Source organism: Carcharodon carcharias, chromosome 9 (genome assembly GCF_017639515.1).
Source record: "Carcharodon carcharias isolate sCarCar2 chromosome 9, sCarCar2.pri, whole genome shotgun sequence".
NCBI classification, from domain to species: Eukaryota; Metazoa; Chordata; class Chondrichthyes; order Lamniformes; family Lamnidae; genus Carcharodon; species Carcharodon carcharias.
Genome location: NC_054475.1, coordinates 138,734,398 through 138,759,757, shown reverse-complemented (window position 1 = coordinate 138,759,757; position 25,360 = coordinate 138,734,398). Strand labels below are relative to the sequence as shown.

General features: G+C 44.6%; 1 protein-coding gene across 1 annotated transcript in view; it reads left to right on the top strand.

Moving 5' to 3' along the window:
* The window catches only part of LOC121281769 (SH2 domain-containing protein 1A-like), a 67,101-nt gene that overhangs the window by 32,844 nt on the left and 8,897 nt on the right, over positions 1-25,360 (top strand). Inside the window, exon 2 of the mRNA XM_041194731.1 lies at positions 1,880-1,943. Coding sequence (XP_041050665.1) covers positions 1,880-1,943 — 64 coding nt within the window. The remainder of the gene's footprint in view (positions 1-1,879; positions 1,944-25,360) is intronic.

Sequence of the window (25,360 nt, the reverse complement as noted above, 5' to 3'; positions counted from 1 at the left end):
TGCCCGTCCAACCTTAATGTTGCCGGCCAGGCCAGGAGCCCCGGTGCAAACTGGAAAAAACACGAAACCTCATTTCACGGGTGGGATGAGGTTTCATGTAGAGTTTTAAAAATTTTAATAAAGTTTTTTTGGAAATTATGAACATGTCCCAACTCATGTAACATTGTCACATGAAGGGATATGTTAGGGAAATTTTATTTTTCTATTTTTAATATTTTTTAATGTACAGCCGATCTCCCTGAGGCAGCATTTAGCCTCAGGGAGATCAGTGCGCTCTTTCGTGTACATGTGTGAAAGAACACACTCTTGATTTTAGGACCCCCCCCCACCCCCCAACCCGCACAGGGAGCGCATAGCACTTCCGTGTGGACGTCACGCTGGGCGGGCCTTAATTGGCCCACCCACGTAAAATGGCGCCGTGCCTGAGATCGGGGACACCGATTGGAAGTGCGCCCGCATGTGCCCGCCAATCAACTTCCCCCCGATGGGGCGGAAAATTCAGCCCCATGTTTAGATGCCAAAAAATCTTAGACCTCAAAATTCGTTTCCAGAGTGCCAGTGGTTTCATCATAACAGGTACCAGTTTAGTTAAGAAATAGCATCTGCATTGCTTCTGCCCACTACTGGCACAACCTGTATGGAATGCCATCCTTGTGAGGATAGGAGTATCATATGCACATGCAGAAAGTATACAGAGTAGTCAGATTGTGATGTCAGTCAGCATCTAATGCTGATTTTTATACTGTCCTGCCATTTTGGGCCTCACCACACCTTCTTTTAAACACACACAGCTGAACATGAATTCAGCAGCACTAGCAGACCAACTATCAGCCCACCACCAGCCCTCATTAAAAGGGGTTGCCACAATTCTGAGAAAATAAAAGCCACCATAAAGCAACAATTCCATACCAACTTTATCCATCAAAACATCCACTACTCCATACATTACTTAACTATTCACCCTTGTGAATTACTTGGTGCCTCTTTGGGTGCCTTTGCCTGGCATGGTGCTCCTAATCAGTGCTACCCTAAAAGCCCCCTTGAACACCATTATCCACAGCCATGATAGCAGCTGGGTTTGCACAGCAGCGAGCTGAGATTTCATGACCTTGGTCTAAGCTTCCACTGCAGTACTCAGACATTGGCTGGCTTCTGCCTGTGCTGCAGTGGAAGCTGAGACATTGGCCATCGGGTATAGCACGATGGCTGGGCCTGCAAGTGTTCTCATGGAGTTGACCACAACTAAGAAGGATGGGCTTTGAGTTCTGCACAAATCCCTGTGTCAAGTTGGAGCCAAAATCTCTGTGCTTCTTAATAGTGACAACAGGCTGTCTGGCAGGACTATCAACACATCAAGGGCTTCTGTGTGCATGCCCATCAGCCTTTTCTCTACATGATTCTATTAAAGTCCTCATCTGAGTCTTCTGCAGCATAACTCAGCCTCCAGGGAGCTGGGTGACCATGTGATCCATTTCCCCTGCCTTGGCTGCAGCCACTTGTGCCTGGTGACTCCTCCATGTGCTGACTCTGCCTCAATACTCCCCTCCAACTTTTCACAGTGTTAATATCTGGACTGGTGGCTGCGACTGTCAGATTGAGTGATAGTGCTTCTTCCATCTCAGTCTTCTTCATTGAGGCCTTCAGCCTCTCGCTTCACCGGCTGGTAAAATATGAGTTCTTAGATCTTTAACAGCATTGAAGCACAATGGCAGCATTAGGGCGAGGGAAGGGGAAGAAAGCATGGTTACAGTAAAATGTGCACCCCCGCACCCCCCCCACACACTTTGTTGCCACACCAAATTTAATATACAATAGATGTTTTGTTCTGAGTCTAAATAACAGCTAGCTACAATCACTAAAGCTACATTTTCTTTTACAGGTGTTCTGGATTAGTTTACACATACCGTGTTTTCAAGACCCCTACTGATTCATGGACTGTTGAAGTAAGTGAGAAACTATAATCTTTAAATAAACTTAAACATGTTTATTTAAATGTTGCTTACATTGTGTTTCATATGTATGTTCAGCCTTTGGGGCCTTTTCAGGCACTGTGGTTGCCGACTGGTTCTGCAGGGAAGGCAGGGAGCAGCTGGGGCAGTGGGGTACAGTGGGCTGATCAAACTCGCTGCGGGTTTTAGGAACAGGATAACGCTGTCTTCTGTTACTTCAGATGTGGTTCTCCCTTTTATGGGGACATTGGAACACTCCTGACGGTGACCTTGTCAAGTAAGTTTCCAAAAAGAGAACCTGATTTTCTGGTATTCCTGGAGTTCAAATTGGAAGCTTTCTATTTCTCTTTCATGTTGACATATGGTGCTTTATCTGTAAGCTTATTTTTGGAGTTAATGTACTTTTAACTAGCTGTCAGTTTTCATTATCTTCCGTGTCGGATAATGGACATTCCATGGTATGTGGAACCATGGTGCTATTCAAACAGTGCAAGCATTACACCATGGTACAGCTTTAGGGTTGATCCTTGCTAAGGCAACACAAATTTTCCAATCCCTTTTCTGATCTAAATAATTTGTTATTATGCTACATAATATCCTAAATAAAAAGTTACACACAACATTGCATGTTCCTTTAAGATCAGTGGCATTCAAAGTTGAAAGAAACGGAGTCAGCTGTCACTGTTTATCAGAGCTGCTGGAATTGATATTTTGACATTTTCAGTATGTTTATCATTAAAAAGGAAGGCAACTCTATAAATGCCAACACTTTAATAGGGTTCTTCCTGGCCATAAGTTATTTTTCTATAATTTTAGCTATTTATTTTAGTATTCTAAATTTACTTGTAAACACCACTTTCAGTTCATGAATTGAACTTATTTATATGCACAGAATGGTATATAGGGGTTGATTTGCACTTTCAGTGTGGGTTGTAAACCAAAACAGTCGCTCAATGTACATCCGGGTGGATTTAGTATTGACGTCAGAGGCGGGTAAATAATGGGTGGCCGTACCACCAGCAGAGAAAGTTCAAATCTACTACTAGGTTTTATTCTGCATATATAAATTAATCCAATTCATCAAATTCAAATTAATCTGGCAGTGAACATTAATATGTTAACTCCATCCCAACTGCCAACCTCCAAGCCATCTCTTTCCATTTCATTAATGTAGTGCTTATCTCTTGTTCCTTTTAAGCTGTAAATGTTCTTTCTTCACCTCATATCCCCACTGTAATGAAACTAAAATTGATCAACGTATTCTCTGGGATAATTATTCATTTCCAATTTACACCAATTTCAGTCTTTAAAAACTTAACCTTGGTGTCACACAGTTACTCCTTTCTGATTTACCTATTCTTTTAATTTGTTTGATCTCGCTGGCATCTTGCAGTATGCATCTTGGTTACTCACCATGGCTTCCCAATAAAAGGAATTGCTTAAAATGAAAACTGCAATTATTGCTATGTTGGCTTTCCATGAAATTGATATCGAGCATCCAAACATATCATGTAATATATGCACTGAAAGGATGGTCTTTCAGAGGCCAGTGAAAAATCCAATTGGATAAGTACTGCTGCTTGCCCTTGCAATTAATCTTACCCTTTACATAGATTACAGTTGTAAAAGTTAATCATACATTATAGGTGCCATATCTGGTTATGAAGCTATCAGAAATCAGGAACAAAATATACAGAAACACCGCAGATTTTTGATTTAGTGTTAGTTCATGTTATAGATAGGTAAAAACACTGAAACCTAAACAGAAAAGTTAGAAGTGCACAACATCTGTGGGAAGAACAGACAGTTTATTCTTTTTGTTTGCATATGCCCTTCATCAGAACTGAAAGTAAGAGATGATAGGAGAAAAGGTGCAAACAGGGAGAGGAAATATCAGTGGAATTATGTAACAGGTCTTCTCCATCAAGTAATAGTTAAAAGCATTAAGGAAATAAAACAGATGAAAGAAATAATCTGTTGGTTATGTGGAGACCTAAAGAGCGAGTGCTGTAAAGAAAATTGGAGAAAATGGGAGAGATGAAAACCATAGGGAAAAGGTAGGAAAGTAAAAGTTTGAAATTGAATAGAAGATTCTGGAAAAACACAGTGAGACTGGTAAACCCCCCCCCAAAATAAAAATAAACAGGGATGCCCCAATACTAACGTTGCGCTTTGATAAAGGGTGTTAGTGGATTTCCCACTGTTGTGAAACAGGCTTGGTAGTCTGGCAGCAATATCACCTGCTTAGATAAAGGCAAAATACTGCAGATGCTGGAAATCTGAAACAAAACCAAAAACTGCTGGAAAGACTCAGCAGGTCTGACAGCATCTGTGGAGAGAAAGACAGAGTTAATGTTTCGAGTCCATATGACTTCTTCAGAGCTAAAGGGAAGTAGAAATGTGGTGAAGTATATACTGTATAAGAGAGGGCGGAACAGGTGAAGCTGGATAGAAGGCCAGCGATAGGCGGAGGCACCGGAGAGGTTGTGAAAAATGTCATAAGCAAAAGGTCAAAGGGTTGTTAATAGTGGCTGTGCTGGCTAAAGGAGGTGTCATTGACCTCACCTCTTCTGGACATCTTCCCTCCACAGCTTCCAACCTCATAGTCTCCCAGCCTCGGAGAGCCCACTTCTACCACCTCCCCAAGATCCACAAACAGGACTGTGCTGGTAGACCGATCGTGTCAGTCTGTTCCTGCCTCATTGAATTAATTTCTTCCTATCCTGACTCCGTTCTCTCTCCCCTTGTCCAGTCCCTTCCCACCTACATCTGTGATTCTTCTGATTCCCTGCATCATATCAACAATTTCCAATTCCCTGGCCCTAATCGCCTCCTCTTCACCATGGATGTCCAATCCCTCTACACCTCCATCTCCCACCAGGATGGTCTGAGGGCTCTCTGTTTCTTCTTTGAACAGAGGCCCGAACAATCCCCATCCACCACCACTGTCCTCCATCTGGCTGAACTTCTTCTCTCACTTAACAATTTCTCCTTAAGCTTGTCTCACTTCCTCCAAGTAAAAGGTGTGGCTATGGGTACCCGCATGGGCCCCAGTTATGCCTGTCTCTTTATGGGGTATGTGGAACACTCCTTGTTCCAGTCCCACTCAGGCCTCCTCCCACAACTCTTTTCTCGGTATATCGATGACTGTTTCAATGCCACTTCAAGCTCTCATCTGGACCTGGAAAGATTTATCAATTTTGCTTCTGATTTCCACCCCTCTATCACCTTCAAATGGTCCATCTCTGACACTTTCCTTCCTTCTTTAACCTCTCTGTCTCAATTTCTGGTGATAGACTGTCTACCAATATTCATTACAAGTCCACCGACTTCCACAGCTACCTCAACTACAGCTCATCACACCCTGCTTCCTGTAAGGACTCCATCCCATGCTCTCAGTTCCTTTGCCTCTGTCACATCTGTTCTGATGTTGCCACTTTCCAAAACAGCGCTTCTGACGTCTTCCTTCTTCCTTTACTGAGGTTTCCCACCCACGGTGGTTGACAGGGCCCTCAACCGTGTCCGACCCATCTCCCTCGCCTCTGCTCTCACACCTTCCTCTCCCTCCCAGAACCATGATAGGGCCCCCCTTGTCCTCACTTTTCACCCCATCAGCCTCCGCTTTCAAAGGATCATCCTCCATTTCTGCCAACTCCAGCATGAAGCCACCACCAAACACACTTCCCCTTCACCCCCCACCCTCGGCAGTCCGTAGGGACCGTTCCTCCTGGGACACCTTGGTCCACTCCTCCATCATCCCATACGCCTCAATCCCCTCCCATGGCACCTTCCCAAGCAATCGCAGAAGGTGCAATACCTGCCCCTTTACTTCCCGTCCTCACCATCCAAGGGCCCAAACACTCCTTTCTAGTGAAGCAGCGCTTCACTTGCATCTCCTTCAGTTTGGTCTCTGCATTCGCTGCTCCCAATGCAGTTTCCTCTACATTGGAGAGACCAAATGCAGACTGGGTGACCGCTTTGTGGAACATCTTCGGTCTGACCCAGACCTTCCTGTTGCTTGCCATTTCAACACACCATCCTGCTCTCATGCCCACATGTGTGTCCTTGGCCTGCCGCAATGTTCCAGTGAAGCTCAATGCAAACAGGAGGAACAGCATCTCGTCTTCTGATAAGGCACTTTACAGCCTTCCGGACTTAACGTTGAGTTCAACAACTTCAGACCATGAACACTCTCCTCCATTCCCAACCATTTTTGATCCCCCCTTTCTTCTTATTCATTTTTATTTATTTATACATATATATTTTCCCCACTTATTTTCATTATTATTTTAAAAATTTATTTCCGTTTTATTTATCATTTTATCCCCAGCTTTTAGCCTTTTCGATCTTCTTTCCCACCACCATTCCCTTGCCCCACCCTGCCCCCAATAGGACTTTCCAGAGTGCTTACCCTGAACCTGCCATTATCACATTCTGCTTTCCACTCTTAACGTCACCATTAGCGCCTCCTTTAGCCAGCACCACCACTATTAACAACCCTTTGACCTTTTGTTTATGACATCTTTTGCAATCTCTCCTTTGCCCCCACCTTCTATCCAGCTTCGCCTGTTCCACCCCCCTTAAACAGTATATACTTTACCATATTTCTACTTCCCTTTAGTTCTGAAGAAGAGTCATACGGACTCGAAAAGTTAACTCTGTCTTTCTCTCCACAGATGCTATCAGACCTGCTGAGTTTTTCCAGCATTTTTTGTTTTTGTTTCAGATCACCGGCTCAGATTCTGGCCTGAATGATTGTTTAAAACATACAAGCTTTAATATACATCAACTAATGACAGTATTCAGTTTTATATAACTGTTCTATGATATTATATTAAATGGCAAGCAATTAATACAACCTGTTTATCTCTGCACAAAGTCTCATTCAAGTTGATCTGACTTGTAATCTTCCATGGCTGGAGACTAATGACCCCTGAGATGTTTCTGTCCTTTAAGAGTAACACGTCCTATTCTTTACTACTTGGCTACCTAGGGCTGCATCTACGCACAACATATGCATAAGTTCATGTTTGCTGAGGTCATGTATTTAAGGTTTATTCCATTTCTAATCTTTTGGCTATCATCTCCCTTCTGCAAGCTTTGTTTTTGGGTGGCTGGGGAGCTTGGCGGTCCTCGTAATGTAAAATGAGTTGCCTGCCCAACATCTTCTCACACAACCCCAACCTGTCTCCTGTATTACAGTGGGTAAGTAAAGCATCAGACAACCTGCCTGACCTTGGTCCTACTGATGCCCTTAAGTGACCAATTGATGGCTGCTTAAAGGGCCTCATTCCACAGGAGGGGAAGGCAGAAACAAAGTGGGCAGCACAACAGCTTTCACTGTGTGGGTTACTGTGGGGCAAGAAGGGAGGGTACCTCCTTTGGGTGTCCCCTCTGCCCATCAGAGGCAACCCCCCCCTCCAAAGATAGTACCTACCCTTTAATCTTTCCTCCCTGACTCTAAAACACGGCTCTTTATGTCCCCTGTTGGGGTCTGCCAGTTAGGTACATTGAAAGTCCCCAGACTTACCTGAAGTCCAGGATCCAGGGGCTGCCTGTAGTCCCCAGCAGTGGCCATGGCTTGATGCTGATGCTGCTGGGCCTACAGAGCTGCCAGTTTTCCAGGGTGGGATTCCTCCCAGATGGGGTGGAAGTCCCACTCGGACTCAAATAAAGCTTCCACCAGCATAATATCACTGCAGAGCAGCTGGGTTCCAGGTGGGCGAGCTGACCACGGATTTTTTGGTCAGAGGGGTGTGGGAAATGTGTAAAATCCATCCCCATGACAGCTATCATCAATTGATGTAAAAACCCACCTGGTTGACAAGTGTCCTTTAGGGAAGGAAATCTGCTATGCTTCCCCAGTCTGGCCTATACATGACTCCAGACCCACAGCAGTGTGGTTGACTCTTAACTGCCCTCTGAAATAGCCTAACAAGACACAGAATTTTAAAGAATGGGCAGCAAATGCTGGTGTTGCCATCAACACCAACGGCACATAAATGAATAAAGAAAAAACAAAACTGCAAGTCTCCTTCCAAGCCACACACCATCCTGACTTGGAATCATAGTGGCATTTGTTCACTATCACTGGGCCAAAAACCTGGAACTCCCTTCCCTACAGCACTGGATGAACCAACACCAGATGTCTGCAGTGGCTCAAAAACATGGTTCACCACCACCTTTTCAAGAGTAATTAGGGATGGACAACAAATGCTACTCTTGTCAGGAATGCTGACATCCTATAGGAGAACAGAAGAAAAAATAGCCAATGCATTTAACTTTTGAAGTGTAGGCACTGTTATAATGGAAAAAATGCAACAGCCAATTAACGCACAGCAAACTCCCACAAACAGATATGCCATTCTGATGTTTTGATGTTGATTGCGGGATAAATATTGGCTAGGACTCCTGTTATAATTCTCCTGCTCTCAGGAAGAGAAGGCCACAAGTGGGGAGAGGGTGGGCGGGCTGCCATAGGCCTTGCCCAACCCATGCCCATAAAATTGCAGACAGGTCAGGGGCTGACAGGTGGGCAGTGATAGGGGGGCAGTGGGAAGACCTGGGGAATTTTATGGGACCCCCCCACCCAACGCCTGCAAACCCATTGGTGGTGGACTGTAAAATTCTGCTCATAGACTAATAGGCTTTTGGTTAGCTTTTTTTAAACCATTTGAATCTCTTCAAAATTTATGAAGTTTTAAACCTCTACATTAATACCTGAAATTGTCAGTGGAGGTAGATAAAGCTATAAAAAAAAAAGACTAGTTGCATTTTAAGTTTTGTAACCGCAAGTATTAAGAAATAATGGGAAGTCTTGTGGCACAATGGTAGTGTCCCTAGCTTTGGGTTCAAGTCCCATCTCAGGACTTGATGGTCATGGAAGTTACATTCATAACATGGCCGAACAGGTTGATTATCAGCCGGCAAGTCCTTCCAATATGCTTGATGGTATGTGGTAAGATTGGGAAAGTTTGTCATAAATGATCAGTTGTCCTTTTTTACTAACAGGCAGCTTGATGTTCATTCTTGATCATGCACAACTTAGAATTATCAGAAAGCAAAGAATGATTTTCTTTAAAAAAATTTTTAAAAAAAGTTCAGGATTGAGATCATCAGGCTTTAAGTTACAGCCCAAAAGGAACATGAGAGAAGCAGATTTGTTGCTGACATACAGCAGGTTGTGGATGGGGAAGGTAAATGTAGTGTGATTATAGCCAAGCCCTGCATATTCAATGCACAATCAGCAGTCATACTGCAGAAGGCAATGACAAACCACTATAGTACTTAGCCAAACATAATCATGGGCCAAGCCAATGGAAGTCCATGGTCACCAATGCCCTCTTAGGGCATGGTACTTGAAGGAATAGAAGAAATAACGATGAATCAAAACAAAATGCTTGTTAATTCAGTTCTAGTACTTTGTGAAGCTCTGGGCATCCCATTATAGAAAGAACATTGCAACCATAGAGAGTGTACAGAGCAGATCCAGCTAAATGATGTCAGGAATGGGAAATTGTAGTTATGCATAGATACTGTGACTGTTTTCACCAGAGCGTAAAAGGTTATGAGGAAACTTAATGAAGGTTTTTAAAATTAAGAAGGAATTTGATTGGGAAGGACTGCTTCTACCAGCTGGGGAGACAGTAATGAGGAGTTATTAATTCGGAATTGTTATCAAGAGAGTAAGGAGAGAAGTTTGATAACAGTTCCTTACTCAGAAGTTGGAGCATGGGGTGCCTTTGCTTAATGCTGTTGACATATTGCTTCCCATTTCCCTTAAACCCGCCACGTCCTTGATTGTTCGCATAGGTCAGAATTTTACATTGATCAGGTGGGCACGTGTCTGACCCAAATGCGCGTGAAATTGAGGCGAAATGACATCAGGAGTCCCAATGTCAACACACATGTGAGCAATATTGAGGTCGGCAGGCATGTGTGGGAGTCAGAGCTGCGCCCACTGACAATTAAATGTTCAATTAAGGGCATTAAAAACCCTATTGTCCTCGATTTTATGTTGCTCGTATGATTTTGCTCTTGTCACATGGGTCAAACGGGCAGGCGGGCAGCCTGTTTTTAATGAAACCTCATCCAAGGGTGGGATGAAATGTCCAGGGTGAGATATAATTAAAAGAGATATCTGGGGAGAGATGTTTTTTGAATTCTGCTTGAATGTGTTGGTGCATTTTTTTCATCTCATTTAATCTGTGCAGGTCTGCAGCTCCCTGAGGCAGCTCTGCGCAGCTGTCTGCCTTCAAGGAGCTTGCTAGAAGTGCCCACCCGCACCCTCACTTTTGTTGGTGCCTGCCCTCTTCCCACCCCCCTCAGCAGTGCTGAGGCTTTCTCAGTGCGTGTTTCATGCGGGCTGGCCAATAATTGGCCATGTGGGGTGAAATTGCATTCAGGGACTAATTGCAGGCGGAAGCGCATTTCGCGTCCGCTTCATGGAACCTCCATGAAGTGAAGTTCAAGCCATAGTCTTTCTTTAATATCCTTTTTCCTTTAATTCCTTTGTTTAAATGACTTGAGATGATCTGTTATATTATTCCACTGCTGTTTCGTCTTTAACTATATTTGTCAGTTTGTACTCTGATTTTTCTATTCATATTAATATGCCTCTTATTTTTCAGTTCAGGTGAAGGGTATGCAGCCGAAACGTCAAAGCCCAGATTTTCACTTAGAATGCACAGAGAAGAGAGAATTCTCAGCTTCTATTGTGTGTTGGGGGGGGAATGGGCGGGGGGGTGCGGCTGTTGGGGAGAGGTGGTGGGGTAGGGGAGAAGTGGTGGGCTGGGGGAATGCAGATGGATTAGAAGTTGGAAGGACAACCCGGGAAGAAGTGAGGAGTCTGATGAGTAGAGAGGCAGACTGGGCAGAAGGCCTGCCTTGGGATTCCAGCACTGTGTCCAAGTTGTAAAAAAAAGAATAAAACATGAAACATCCCTTCTGCCTTCATCCCCCCACCCCAAACACTTCCCATGCTCCATCCATGCCAACCCACGCCAACCTATGCCTGCCACCCAACCCACCATGGTCCTTTATAGCCCCTGTGCCAATCTGTGCCCTTCCACCCACACTCCATGGCCCTTCATAGCCCCTGTGTCAACAGTGCTAACCCATGCCCCACTACCCTTTGCCCTGACACCAACCATGCCAATTCACCTAGTATCCACCATGGGCAGACCTCAGGACCCATGCAGGGATGAGATAAAATAAAGTTCTGTGTCTACTGCAAACATCACCATATTGAAAAAAACACAAAAGCCCAATTATTATATTTACATTCCTTCCACTAGATAAAGCCTTACAACAACAAACATTTTATTCAAGTGCACAATCTCTTATAACAACAGACATCGGAATTCATAGTTCTACATCAAAGAATCTATAACTACTTGTAGATGGCAATTAAATTGTGAAATTGTAGGCACCCTACTGTGATAATGGGTAGCTGTGAAATCAGTCATACAGCAACAATCCAGTAATGGAAACCCTCAGGCTTATGTGAACAGACAAAAATAGCAGCCAATCTTTTTTTAAACACTGCACACATTTTTGTTTTCAAAGATTTAAAGGGCAGGACTTTTAAATGTCTTGAAGCTTGACAACTCCCTTAGACAGGTTCTTCTGACAGCTTTGACAATTTACTTTGACAAATCTGTTTACAGTTCCAAAGATTTTAATAGTAATGAGTTCATTCAACTTTTGCACACATTTATAACTGCTTTTAACAATTCCAGAGGGCACCTTACCTCCTCTAAAGGTGTCCCAGGACCAGATCCAAAGGGGTATCTTACTTCTCCAAAACGGTACCTGGGCTATCCATATGAATCCACAAACTTCAGACCTGCACTTACCAGGTCTAATGTGCACACTTCGGCCGGGATTTTCTGTGCCCGCTGGCATCGGGCGTGTTCGGTGGCATGAGCGGACAATATAGTGAGAAAGCCAAAAATCAGTTTCATGACGTCGAGAAACCAGTTTGCGATCGTCCACTCTGCCCGCTGATGATGGGCCGTGTTCCCCATCATCAGATATCGGGAACCTCATTGTGGTACATCAGCATAAGGCTAGCCCACCAGACTATTCCCCCAATGGATTGTCCACCCATGTCGGCAGGAAAACATGCCATCATGTTTCACAACAGCATATAACATGCACTTAGCAGGCTGCACTTCGCTCAGGTTTGTTTGCCTACCTTGCTTCAGTCAGCACTTGCAATCATCAGCACCAGGCTTCACAGTCAGCACCACGTCACTTTTAGGGGAGCTCATGGATCGGTCTCTGCCTACCCGATCAGTCATATGTGAGTGGCTTTTCAATGGCTACAGGGCTAGAGCTTGCTTGGGGAAGGGGGAGAAGTGGCCTCAGGCAGGGGAAGAGGCTGCAAGACGAGAGCTGTACTGGGGAAGGAGGGTATCTCAAGGTATGTGTGGGGCACATGTCGATCTGTGCAAGTTGCCTCAAGCTGGTGAGGCCTGAAGACGCAATCTCCTGTGGAGATGAGGCCAGATGGACATGTGAGGGTATGTGTGTGTGTGGGTGGTGATGTCTCTTGAGATGGCATGAATGAGATGCCAATGAATGTGTGGCAGGCTTGAGAGTGTATGAGTTTAGAGTGATGAGATGGTTGTCATATCCTGGCTGCATGGATGAGATTATTCATCCTCTATCTGCTTTGGATGGCCAACCTCTTCTGTGCAGTTTTGGCACTGATCACCACTGCCACCGCCGACTAAGCCGGAGTAGTAATGTTGCTGCCCCTCCTGCACTCAGAGCGGGAGTGGAGGACATCATAACGGCCTCCATGGTGTCTGAAAGGCCCTCGTGGGCTTCAGCCTTCTTTCCTTTTGGGGCCATGTCTTCTTTGCTTCAGTCCTGGGCTGGAAGCACTGAGCATGGCTAAACTTTAAATGTGGCGCCTGGCATGATGCAGCAGCCAGGTGACGGCGTGGCTGGTGAATCGGAGCCCGTCCGCCATCAAAACGGCGTGTATCCCGGGAATGCACAACTAATGCGGCAGGTTTGGGATGATATGGCGTGAAAAGCTGCCATTGCAGCCGATGGGTAAAACGTCGTTGTGCCTGCCCGCTACCACATTTAGTACAAATCCGAGATGCTTCCGCCCTTTGGATTTCCTCCTCACCTAAGAAAATTCCACATCATTGGAGGCAGCTGAAGGTTTAAATGGTCAGCTGCCTCTGTAAACTGTGCATGCGCGAAATGTGCCCCACCCCCAATCTCAACCCTGCAAACATGGGAATTGCATGTTTGGTGGTGGGACTTGTGATTTTCGTCCATCTCTGCTATTTTCACCACAATGGAGAGCCTCTCTGCTGTGCCAAAAATCTGAGCCAGCTGTCTGTTCCTTCTCATGGATGCTGGTTAACCCACTGTGTTTCCAGCATTTTCAGTGTTTATTTCAGATTTTCACCATCTGTAATATTTTTTGTTTAAAATGCATGAAAGATGTCCTTGATCGTGGTTGAAGCCAAAATGGTAAGAGTGTGTATAAAGACAGGGAACACCAATCTTTGTCTTTTTATCAAATATAAATTGCTGGAGAAATAATTCTGAAGTGGGTTTCCCTACTGCAGCCTTTTGAAGGACCCTGTTGCCATGGAGATTTATGCTCTCTGAGGGAGTGGCAACATGAGTTTGTGCTGCCAACAGTTGGAATTTATTTTAATTCAAACAAATAACTGTTGATGATAAATCTTTTCTCTTTTGTCCTCACAATACCATCTAATTGCATTGTTAGAAAAACAGTTGGGATGACTGGCTAAGTAACCTCAGTAACAATCAGATATGTGATCTGAACACTTTTCAAACTTCACCTTCTGAAATACTTTAATTTCATTGCACCATTAGATGCACAGTTGGTTACAATACCTGGAAAATAATGTAAATTAGGATTATGACTTTGTTACTCCCAGCTCAGTGGAAGTAGCTTCACATGGTTTCACTCTGGAGTAGCAATGCATGTCTAACAATGCTTTTTCTTTCTTCTTTTGAATTTTCAAAGTTCCCCAAGGATCTATCCTTGGCCTCCTTCTCTTCCTTAATAACATGTGATCCCGTAGCAACACAGTCTGAAGGCACATGATCAGCTTTCACATGAACATTGACACCTAACATGTCTCTTTATTACCTTTCTTGATCTCTTCCTTTGAGCTTTCACACTGCTTATTCTATTGCCAAGTCTTGGATAAGTCATAATTTTCTATAGCTCAATATCAGGAAGACCAATGCCTCCACCACAAGCTGTGCTCCTTAGCCACAGATTCTGCCTCCTCCACAGCCAATATTTCAGGCGGAACTAGAAAATTCATAACCTTTGGACCTTAAACGAAGTTTCAGACCCCAAGTCCTATCCATAATTAAGGCTACTTATTCCTGCAATATTGTCTGCCTCTGTCCCTTTAAAGCTGAAAACTTCATTTATGCCATTCTCATCTGTGGAATTGGCAACTTGCCTTGTGTCAGAATATTGTGGCTTCCAGTCTGGGCACATAATCTAGGCTTACTGAGAGAGTGCTGTACAGTCAGAGATACAGTCTTTCAGATGAAACATTAAACTGAACCCCTATCTGCTTGCTCAGGTGGATGTAAAGGATCCCATTGGTATTATTCAAAGAAGAGCAGTGGAGTTTTCCCATTAATCTGGCTCACTTTTACCCATAAGACCAATACCATCAAAACAAATTAATTGGCCATTTATCTCATTATTGTTTGTGGGACCTTGCTGTGCACAAATTGGCTGTTACGTTTACCTATATTCCAACAGTGATAACAAAATTGATAAACAAAATTCTGCTGTCTGTATTTGAACCCTTATCATGCCCTGTTCACCCATCAACCCTTTGCTCGCGCACCTAAATTGGCTTCTGCTTCCTCAAATGCATCCAATTTAAAAATTCCACCCTTGTTTTCAAATTCCTTCAAGCTTTTGCTTGTTTCTATCCCTGTGATCACCTCCAGCCCTACAAAACTTCAAGAGTTCTGCGTTTCTCCAATTTTTGCTTCTTTGAAGCATTGAAAGCTGGCACATTGGGATGGCTTTAATAGAGCCTGTCATGATAGGAAACGTCGCAGTCGGGGCCACTTAATTGTGGGAGAGGCCCCGAGTCAGTCTCCTGGCAGCAACAAAAATTCCTCCGATTAAGTCGGAGGGCAGAAGGGGCTCGCTTTGGATTCCCGACAACTGGGGGCAGGATGCCAGTTAGGTTTTGTCAATTTAGTGGTGTCTCAGGGCCACATGGCTTTCCCGTTTCCATGGAAGACTGCCCAGCAAATTCTTTCGGGTTACTGGCAGCCTCCCCCATCACCAGGGTGGGGGGGGGGTCGGTCGGAATGGGGGATGGGGATGCTGTGTTGTGCCTCATAGTCAGGCACTCTGTGGGAATGACATTGGGAAGGGGGTAGGATTGCTGAAAGTCAATGCCCTGACCTTGCCTCAGAACCCTGCTACAATGCACACACATGACTCTCATCCCGCCTTCACTCACCTTTGGCCTGAGGTCCCTTGGCAGTCATGCACTTCTGGTAGGTACATTGCTGCCAGCTAGCACTACCCCAGCTGGCACTGGAAGCATGAGGAGCTGCCAGCTTCTGAATGGCTAGCAGCTCTTGGCGGGCTGGACTTCCGCCACCAGGGATCTCAGTCACAGAAGAGGCATGACAGTGGTCAATTAAATGCTTGAAAGCACTTCAGGCCTTCCCCACAGAACTGACTGGAGTACCCCGCTGGTTCCCTAACTGATGGGCAAGACCTCCTTCAGCCCGATGGAATCCCAACTGTGACCAAGGACATAGGCAGGACGAGGAAGGAAGCTCTGCTTAGTCAGTTTGAGGAGTTAGGCACCAAATTAATTAAAAAAAAAACTCTGTGGATTATTACTTGAGCCATGTGCAAATTGGCATAGGGAAAATAATTAAATGAATGCATGGCTCAAAGATTGGTATGGGAGAAGTTGTTTCTGTCTTGTGGGGCATTGGCACCAGTACCAGGGAAAGTGGGAGCTGAACCGTTGGCACTGTCTTCACCTGAACTGTGCTGGGCCTGGTGTTCCAACAAGCCACATAACTAGGGAAGTAGAGAGGGTTTTAAACTAAATAGTGGGGGGCAAGGGATCAAATTTGGGAAGATGTGGTAAATCAAAGAGTAGAGACAAGGCAAGAGAGGTATTAATATGGGAAATGATAAACAGAATGTGACAGGAAGGGATAGAGAGCATAACTCTAAGAATAAATCAGCAGATAAGACTAGATGCTACAAACAGGACAGCACCAACTCAAAGGCACTCAAACTAACTTTCTTCACTGCATCATATTCTCCAGGTATTTCTTCCGACAGCGATGTATATACCTCATTAGCTCTACTTACCAACCTAGACTGTAATAGCAATGTCCAAATTTATTTTGGCCATTTTATCTGTTTAGCTATCTTCTCAAATGAGATAAAGAATGCTTCAACATCTCTTTCTTCAAACTTTGGAAGAGCTTGTACAAATTTAAACATCTCCTCACTGTGTTCTGATCTGGAAATAAGTCCTTCCTCATCTTCTGGTGTCTCTCTTTTAACTTCCAGCTTTTAAAACTGGAATTCTCTGTCCCTCTCTTTTTATCTTTCCTCCATTGCTAATTTTGTCAGTTCCAATTCCCTTTCCTGTTTTCTTTCTTTCTCCTGCCTTTCTACCTGTTCCTTTTGAAATGCTCGTTCCCTTTCCTTTTCCTCCAATTCAGTCTTTTCATTTGCAACTGAATTTGAGCCCATTCTAAACACCCACCCCTTGGAGAACTCGGTCTCTCGAGTATCCCTTCCAATTTCAAATGCTGTGCTATACCTTCAATGATATCTGATTTCCTTACCCCTGTAGGTAATCCTAATTAACTTATCTGCCAATTCCATTAATTTTGCTTTAGTTACCTTTTGTAAACCAACCAAGGTTATAACTTCAACTCCCAGACAAGTCTTAGCAACCACCAAAGCCATATTGCAGTCTCCCATTTTAAAATGTCACAATACCACTCCTGTTTCAGTATACTCCTCACTCTCATTGTTTTTAAATTCACCAATTTCAAGCCAATTTGTATAGTATGAGGAGTGGTTCTGAAATCAGGAAATTATGTCTCGACTAATTGTGATGGCTTTACGGTAAAGTGAATATTTATTAAAAGAAAAGAGGTGAAAAAACACAATTACATTTAAACACAAGAATGGCTTCACACAGTAAACAGTACTTTGAAACAGCCCCACAAGATCTTAACTTAACTACCCTCAGAGCTAACCTTCCCCCTTTTCCATTTGCAGTTGTCCTTATAGATTCTAAAATCTATAGAATTCCAGTAATTTTTATCATAGTACCTTTTCCCTTGGGGTGTTCTCTGAGTCTGATAGCAATTGGTCCTCCCAGTCTGACCTTGTTCACATGGTTTTCTGGGAGTTCTGACCAGCTACCCTGCTGTCTTCTGGGAGAACTGACCAGCTATCCCACCTAGGCATCAAGATTTCCTTAAATGCATTCCTTCCCTTTGATCTTTCTATTGTCTTAACCAGTCTCTTCGGAAATGCTTTCTTCCCAGAATTGATTAAACTTGTTTCGTTACCCTAGCTCTTAGACTTGTAAAAACAAACTTACCCTATCTTTACCTCACTTACACCTTTTACAACCTGCATATATCACCCATTTGAACTAAAACAACTCAATTCAAAAACACTCCTGTTATTGTTTTATGTAAAACTCTGATTGAAATTCCTCTTGGTTCAATAACATATCAAAACCACTTCTTACTATTGGCTTTAGACTCGTGCAGTCACCCTGGCTCTTACTCCAATTACCATATTTACATCCCCAACAGCCTGTCTTCCAATACATAAGAAATATGACAGGGTTATTAACAGAAGAAAAATATTACAAGTTCTTGTTTTATTGACAGAAGAATCATATTTTCTAAATGGTGAGAGATTGCAGTGCTCTGAGGCGCAGGGGGATTTGGGTGTCCTAGTAGATGAATCACAAAACGTTAGTATGTGGGTACAGCAAGTAATTAGGAAACCTAATAGAATGTAATCATTTATTGCGAGGGGAATTGAGCACCAAAGTAGAGGTTATGCTTCAGTTATACAGGGTATTGGTGAGACCACATATGGAGTACTGTCTACAGTGTTGGTCTCCTTATTTAAAGAAGAATGTAAATTCATTGGAAGCAGTTCAGAGAAAGTTTACTAGACTACCTGGAATGGGCAGGTTGTCTTATGAGGAAAGGTTGGACAGGCTAGGCTTGTATCGGCTGGAGTTTAGAAGATTAAGAGGCAATTTGATTGAAACATATAAGATCCTGAGGGGTGTTGACAGCGTGGATATGGAAAGGATATCTCCCCTTGTGGGAGAATCTAGAACTAGGGGTCACTATTTAAAAATAAGAGGTCTGCTCATTTAAGACAGAGACAAAGAGAATTTTTTCTCTCGGGGTTTGTGAGTCTTTGGTGCTCTCTTCCTCAAAAGCTGAAGCAGAATCTTTAAATAGAGAGGTTATGCTTCAGTTATACAGGGTATTGGTGAGACCACATATGGAGTACTGTCTACAGTATTGGTCTCCTTATTTAAAGAAGGATGTAAATTCATTGGAAGCAGTTCAGAGAAAGTTTACTAGACTACCTGGAATGGGCAGGTTGTCTTATGAGGAAAGGTTGGACAGGCTAGGCTTGTATCGGCTGGAGTTTAGAAGATTAAGAGGCAATTTGATTGAAATATATAAGATATGGAAAGGATGTCTCCCCTTGTGGGAGAATCTAGAACTAGGGGTCACTATTTAAAATAAGAGGTCTGCTCATTTAAGACAGCGACAAAGAGAATTTTTTTCTCTCGGGGGTTGTGAGTCTTTGGTGCTCTCTTCCTCAAAAGCCGAAGCAGAATCTTTAAATATTTTTAAGCAGAGGTAGGTAGATTCTTAATAAGCAAGGGGGTGAAAGGTTATTGGGGTAGGCAGGAATGTGGGGTTGAGGCCACAATCAGATCGGCCATGATCTTATTGAATGGCGGAGCAGGCTTGAAGAGTTAAGTGGCCTACTCCTGTTCCTAGTTCATATGTTCGTAAGTCTATTTAGCCTTTGAAAGAGCTGATCAGTCAGTCTCACTCCCATGTTCTTTCCCCATAGCCCTATATGTTTTTGTAATTATCAGCATTTATTCATTTTGAAAGCCACTTTTGAATCTGCTTTCTCCATCCTTTGTCAGTATATTCCAGATCACAAATCTCTGCAAAAAAATATGTATCTTATGTTGCCTTTGGTTGTTTTGCCAATCACTTTAAATCTGTGCCCTCTGGTTATTGATCTTTCTGCCACTTTTATCATTTCTCCATTTTTACTCCATCAAAAACCTTCAATGATTTTCAACACCTCTATCAAATCTCTTCTTGACCTCTGCTCTTCAGCTTTTCCAGTCTTTCCATATAGCCAAAGCACTCATCCCTGATACCATTCTAGTAAAAACTTTTTCACATCCTACCCAGCTCTTGACATCCTTCCCAAAATGTGGTGCTTAGAATTGAGCACAATATTCCAACCAAGATTTAGTGTTCTTATAAAGGTTTAGCATAACTTCCTTGCCTTTGCACTCTATTCCTCCATTCGTAAAGCCAAGGATCCCAGCAACATTTTTTTAACAGCCTTTACAACTGTCATACCACTTTCAAAGATGTCTGTACACACAGCCACAGGTTTCTCTATTCGTTTAACCCTCTTCTAGAGAAAAAAAGCCCCAGCCTCTTCTACCTTTCCAGATAGTTTTGACCTTGTGGTTCTGGTGTCACCCATGTAAATCTTTTTGCAGCTTTTCCCTTGCATTTATATCCTTTTTATGCAGAGACCTGAAATGTGCATAATACTTTAAGTGTGATCTAGCCAAGTGCTATACCTTTCAACTTAATGCACAATTAAATTGATTTCAACCCTCTGCGTGGTCTTTTAATGTTATTATACCCTTGATGCACACATGCAGAATGTAGTTAGAATTTTAACTGTGTCCGTTGCATAATTTTGCTCCTCCTTATTGTTTTTTAAAAATTCATTCATGGGTTGTGGGCTTCGCTAGCTGGGTCAGCATTTATTGCCCACCCATAGTTGCCGTTGAGAAGGTGGTGGTGAGCTGACTTCTCGAACCACTGCAGTCCATGTGGGGCAAGTACACCCACAGTGCTGTTAGGAAGGGAATTCCAAGATTTTGACCCAGCGACAGTGAAGGAACGGCGATATAGTTCCAAGTCAGGATGGTGAGTGACTTGGAGGGGAACTTGCAGGTGATGCTGTTCCCATCCATCTGCTGTCCTTGTCCTTCTAGATGGTAGTGGTTGTGGGTTTGGTAGGTGCTGTCTAAGGAGCCTTGGTGAATTAATGCAGTGCATCTTGTAGATGGTACACACTGCTGCCACTGTGTGTCAGTGGCGCAGGGGATGAATGTTTGTGGATGTGATGCCAATCAAGCAGGTTGCTTTGTCCTGGACGGTGTCAAATTTCTTAAATGTTGTGGGAGCTGCACTCATCCAGACATCTCTAGTCTTTGGCTAAAGCTGACACATTGTTCCTCTGAGCTCAGTTTTTCTTCCTTCTAAGATTTAAAGCCAAAACACACTGTTTCACTTTTCGTCTTCTCTGCATACACACTGTGTTAACATCCTGGCTCAGCACTTCACCCTTATTCAAATTCATTATTTCCGAGGCCCTTGAAACTGGAATTTCCTTTTCCCCTCCTTCTTCAGTTTCATCGTTAGCTTTGCATAAAAGTTATTTTTTGATTTATCGTGTCATTTTCTGTTACTCCTTTCACCTCAGTGGGATCTGTTTCATATATAAGGACAGCAGTCTTCATCAATGTCTTTCTCTGTGAGAGGCTTTATTGAACTGATGAAGCGGCAGTTGCATGGCACCGTCACATGACTACAGAAAGCCAGATGTGACAATCAGACTGGTTACATTGCAAAAGCCAAACATCTCCATTTTCATATTGAACAAAAGGTACAAACATCCTTCTTCCCTAGCGAACAAGAGACACCTTTGTATCCACGATCCTGTATGACTGTGTTACCCAACTTATTTATTATACACAGAGATAAAAACAAAAAAACTGCGGATGCTGGAAATCCAAAACAAAAACAGAATTACCTGGAAAAACTCAGCAGGTCTGGCAGCATCGGCGGAGAAGAAAAGAGTTGACGTTTCGAGTCCTCATGACCCTTCGACAGAACTTGAGTTCGAGTCCAGGAAAGAGCTGAAATATAAGCTGGTTTAAGGTGTGTGTGTGGGGGGCGGAGAGATAGAGAGACAGAGAGGTGGAGGGGGTTGGTGTGGTTGTAGCGACAAACAAGCAGTGATAGAAGCAGATCATCAAAAGATGTCAACAACAATACTACAATAGAACACATAGGTGTTAAAGTTAAAGTTGGTGATATTATCTAAACGAATGTGCTAATTAAGAATGGATGGTAGGGCACTCAAGGTATAGCTCTAGTGGGTTTTTTTTTTTTTTTTTTTTTTTATTTTTTTTTTTATTTTATATAATGGAAATAGGTGGGAAAAGGAAAATCTTTATAATTTATTGGGAAAAAAAAGAAGGGGGAAACAGAAAGGGGGTGGGGATGGGGGAGGGGACTCACGACCTAAAGTTGTTGAATTCAATATTCAGTCCGGAAGGCTGTAAAGTCCCTAGTCGGAAGATGAGGTGTTGTTCCTCCAGTTTGCGTTGGGCTTCACTGGAACAATGCAGCAAGCCAAGGACAGACATGTGGGCAAGAGAGCAGGGTGGAGTGTTAAAATGGCAAGCGACAGGGAGGTTTGGGTCATTCTTGCGGACAGACCGCAGGTGTTCTGAAAAGCGGTCGCCCAGTTTACGTTTGGTCTCTCCAATGTAGAGGAGACCACATTGGGAGCAACGAATGCAGTAGACTAAGTTGGGGGAAATGCAAGTGAAATGCTGCTTCACTTGAAAGGAGTGTTTGGGTCCTTGGACGGTGAGGAGAGAGGAAGTGAAGGGGCAGGTGTTGCATCTTTTGCGTGGGCAAGGGGTTGTGCCATAGGAGGGGGTTGAGGAGTAGGGGGTGATGGAGGAGTGGACCAGGGTGTCCCGGAGGGAGCGATCCCTACGGAATGCCGATAAGGGGGGTGAAGGGAAGATGTGTTTGGTAGTGGCATCATGCTGGAGTTGGCGGAAATGGCGGAGGATGATCCTTTGAATGCGGAGGCTGGTGGGGTGATAAGTGAGGACAAGGGGGACCCTATCATGTTTCTGGGAGGGAGGAGAAGGAGTGAGGGCGGATGCGCGGGAGATGGGCCGGACACGGTTGAGGGCCCTGTCAACGACCGTGGGTGGAAAACCTCGGTTAAGGAAGAAGGAGGACATGTCAGAGGAACTGTTTTTGAATGTAGCATCATCGGAACAGATGCGACGGAGGCGAAGGAACTGAGAGAATGGGATGGAGTCCTTACAGGAAGTGGGGTGTGAGGAGCTGTAGTCGAGATAGCTGTGGGTGTCGGTGGGTTTGTAATGGATATTGGTGGACAGTCTATCACCAGAGATTGAGACAGAGAGGTCAAGGAAGGGAAGGGAAGTGTCAGAGATGGACCACGTGAAAATGATGGAGGGGTGGAGATTGGAAGCAAAATTAATAAATTTTTCCAAGTCCTGACGAGAGCATGAAGCAGCACCGAAATAATCATCGATGTACCGGAGAAAGAGTTGTGGAAGGGGGCCGGAGTAGGACTGCAACAAGGAATGTTCCACATACCCCATAAAGAGACAGGCATAGCTGGGGCCCATGCGGGTACCCATAGCCACACCTTTTATTTGGAGGAAGTGAGAGGAGTTGAAGGAGAAATTGTTCAGCGTGAGAACAAGTTCAGCCAGACGGAGGAGAGTAGTGGTGGATGGGGATTGTTCGGGCCTCTGTTCGAGGAAGAAGCTAAGGGCCCTCAGACCATCCTGGTGGGGGATGGAGGTGTAGAGGGATTGGACGTCCATGGTGAAGAGGAAGCGGTAGGGGCCAGGGAACTGGAAATTGTTGATGTGACGTAAGGTGTCAGAGGAATCACGGATGTAGGTGGGAAGGGACTGGACAAGGGGAGAGAGAAGGGAGTCAAGATAACGAGAAATGAGTTCTGTGGGGCAGGAGCAAGCTGAGACGATCGGTCTACCGGGGCAGTTCTGTTTGTGGATTTTGGGTAGGAGATAGAAGCGGGCCGTCCGAGGTTGGGCAACTATCAGGTTGGAAGCTGTGGGAGGGAGATCCCCAGAGGAGATGAGGTCAGTGACAGTCCTGGAAACAATGGCTTGATGTTCAGTGGTGGGGTCATGGTCCAGGGAGAGGTAGGAGGAAGTGTCTGCGAGTTGACGCTCAGCCTCCGCGTGGTAGAGGTCAGTGCGCCAGACAACAACAGCACCACCCTTGTCAGCGGGTTTGATGACAATGTCAGGGTTGGACCTGAGAGAATGGAGTGCAGTAAGTTCAGAGAGAGACAGGTTAGAATGGGTGAGAGGAGCAGAGAAATTGAGACGACTAATGTCCCGCCGACAGTTCTCAATGAAAAGATCGAGAGAAGGTAAGAATCCAGAGGGAGGGGTCCAGGTGGAGGGAGAATATTGAAGATGGGTAAAAGGATCCGTTGAACTGGGAGAGGACTCCTGCCCAAAGAAGTGAGCCCGGAGACGAAGACGGCGGAAGAAGAGTTCAGTATCATGCCGAGCCCGAAATTCATTGAGGTGAGGGCGTAAGGGTATGAAACTAAGTCCTTTGCTGAGCACTGAACGTTCAGCATCGGAGAGGGGAAGGTCAGGGGGTATAGTGAATACACGGCTGGGGTTGGGATTGGAAGATGGGGTGGGGACGGAGGGACAGGCAGGGGTGGAGGGTCCTAGATGGGTGTTGGTGTCGATGAGTTGCTGGAGCTTGCGTTCCTTAGCACTTGAGAGAAAGAGAAAAAGTTTCTTGTTGAGGCGTCGGATGAGCCGAAGGATAAAATGAAACTGGGGGCACGCGCAGCTTTGAAAAAGGGTACGGCGGTGCTGCTGGAGGGAGAGGTCGAGTGTGTTCATATGGCGGCGCATGGCACTGAGAGTGGATTTCAGAATGTGACGGGAACAGCAGTCCGAGAAACGTTTTATGTCCCGGAGATACCTGTAATCCTGGGTGGGTTCGAAACATGAGGGGTGGAATTTCAGTTGAAATCCATGTGGGGTAAGTCGGAGACGGAGACAGTCACTGAGAAAGGAGATATGGCTGTGAAAGCGGGTTTTAGTAAACACCTTGTCAAACACTAGGAGAGAAATGGAAAGCAATGAAGGTGAACAAGGCAACAGAGAAATCCGGAAATCTTGTCGCAGAGAGGAACAGAACTTCTTCAAGGAGGTAGGCATTTCTTGAAGAGCAGTGGCAGTCAATTAAACACAGAGATAAAAACAAAAAAACTGCGGATGCTGGAAATCCAAAACAAAAACAGAATTACCTGGAAAAACTCAGCAGGTCTGGCAGCATCGGCGGAGAAGAAAAGAGTTGACGTTTCGAGTCCTCATGACCCTTCGACAGAACTTGAGTTCGAGTCCAGGAAAGAGCTGAAATATAAGCTGGTTTAAGGTGTGTGTGTGGGGGGCGGAGAGATAGAGAGACAGAGAGGTGGAGGGGGTTGGTGTGGTTGTAGCGACAAACAAGCAGTGATAGAAGCAGATCATCAAAAGATGTCAACAACAATACTACAATAGAACACATAGGTGTTAAAGTTAAAGTTGGTGATATTATCTAAACGAATGTGCTAATTAAGAATGGATGGTAGGGCACTCAAGGTATAGCTCCATCATTTTCACGTGGTCCATCTCTGACACTTCCCTTCCCTTCCTTGACCTCTCTGTCTCAATCTCTGGTGATAGACTGTCCACCAATATCCATTACAAACCCACCGACACCCACAGCTATCTCGACTACAGCTCCTCACACCCCACTTCCTGTAAGGACTCCATCCCATTCTCTCAGTTCCTTCGCCTCCGTCGCATCTGTTCCGATGATGCTACATTCAAAAACAGTTCCTCTGACATGTCCTCCTTCTTCCTTAACCGAGGTTTTCCACCCACGGTCGTTGACAGGGCCCTCAACCGTGTCCGGCCCATCTCCCGCGCATCCGCCCTCACTCCTTCTCCTCCCTCCCAGAAACATGATAGGGTCCCCCTTGTCCTCACTTATCACCCCACCAGCCTCCGCATTCAAAGGATCATCCTCCGCCATTTCCGCCAACTCCAGCATGATGCCACTACCAAACACATCTTCCCTTCACCCCCCTTATCGGCATTCCGTAGGGATCGCTCCCTCCGGGACACCCTGGTCCACTCCTCCATCACCCCCTACTCCTCAACCCCCTCCTATGGCAC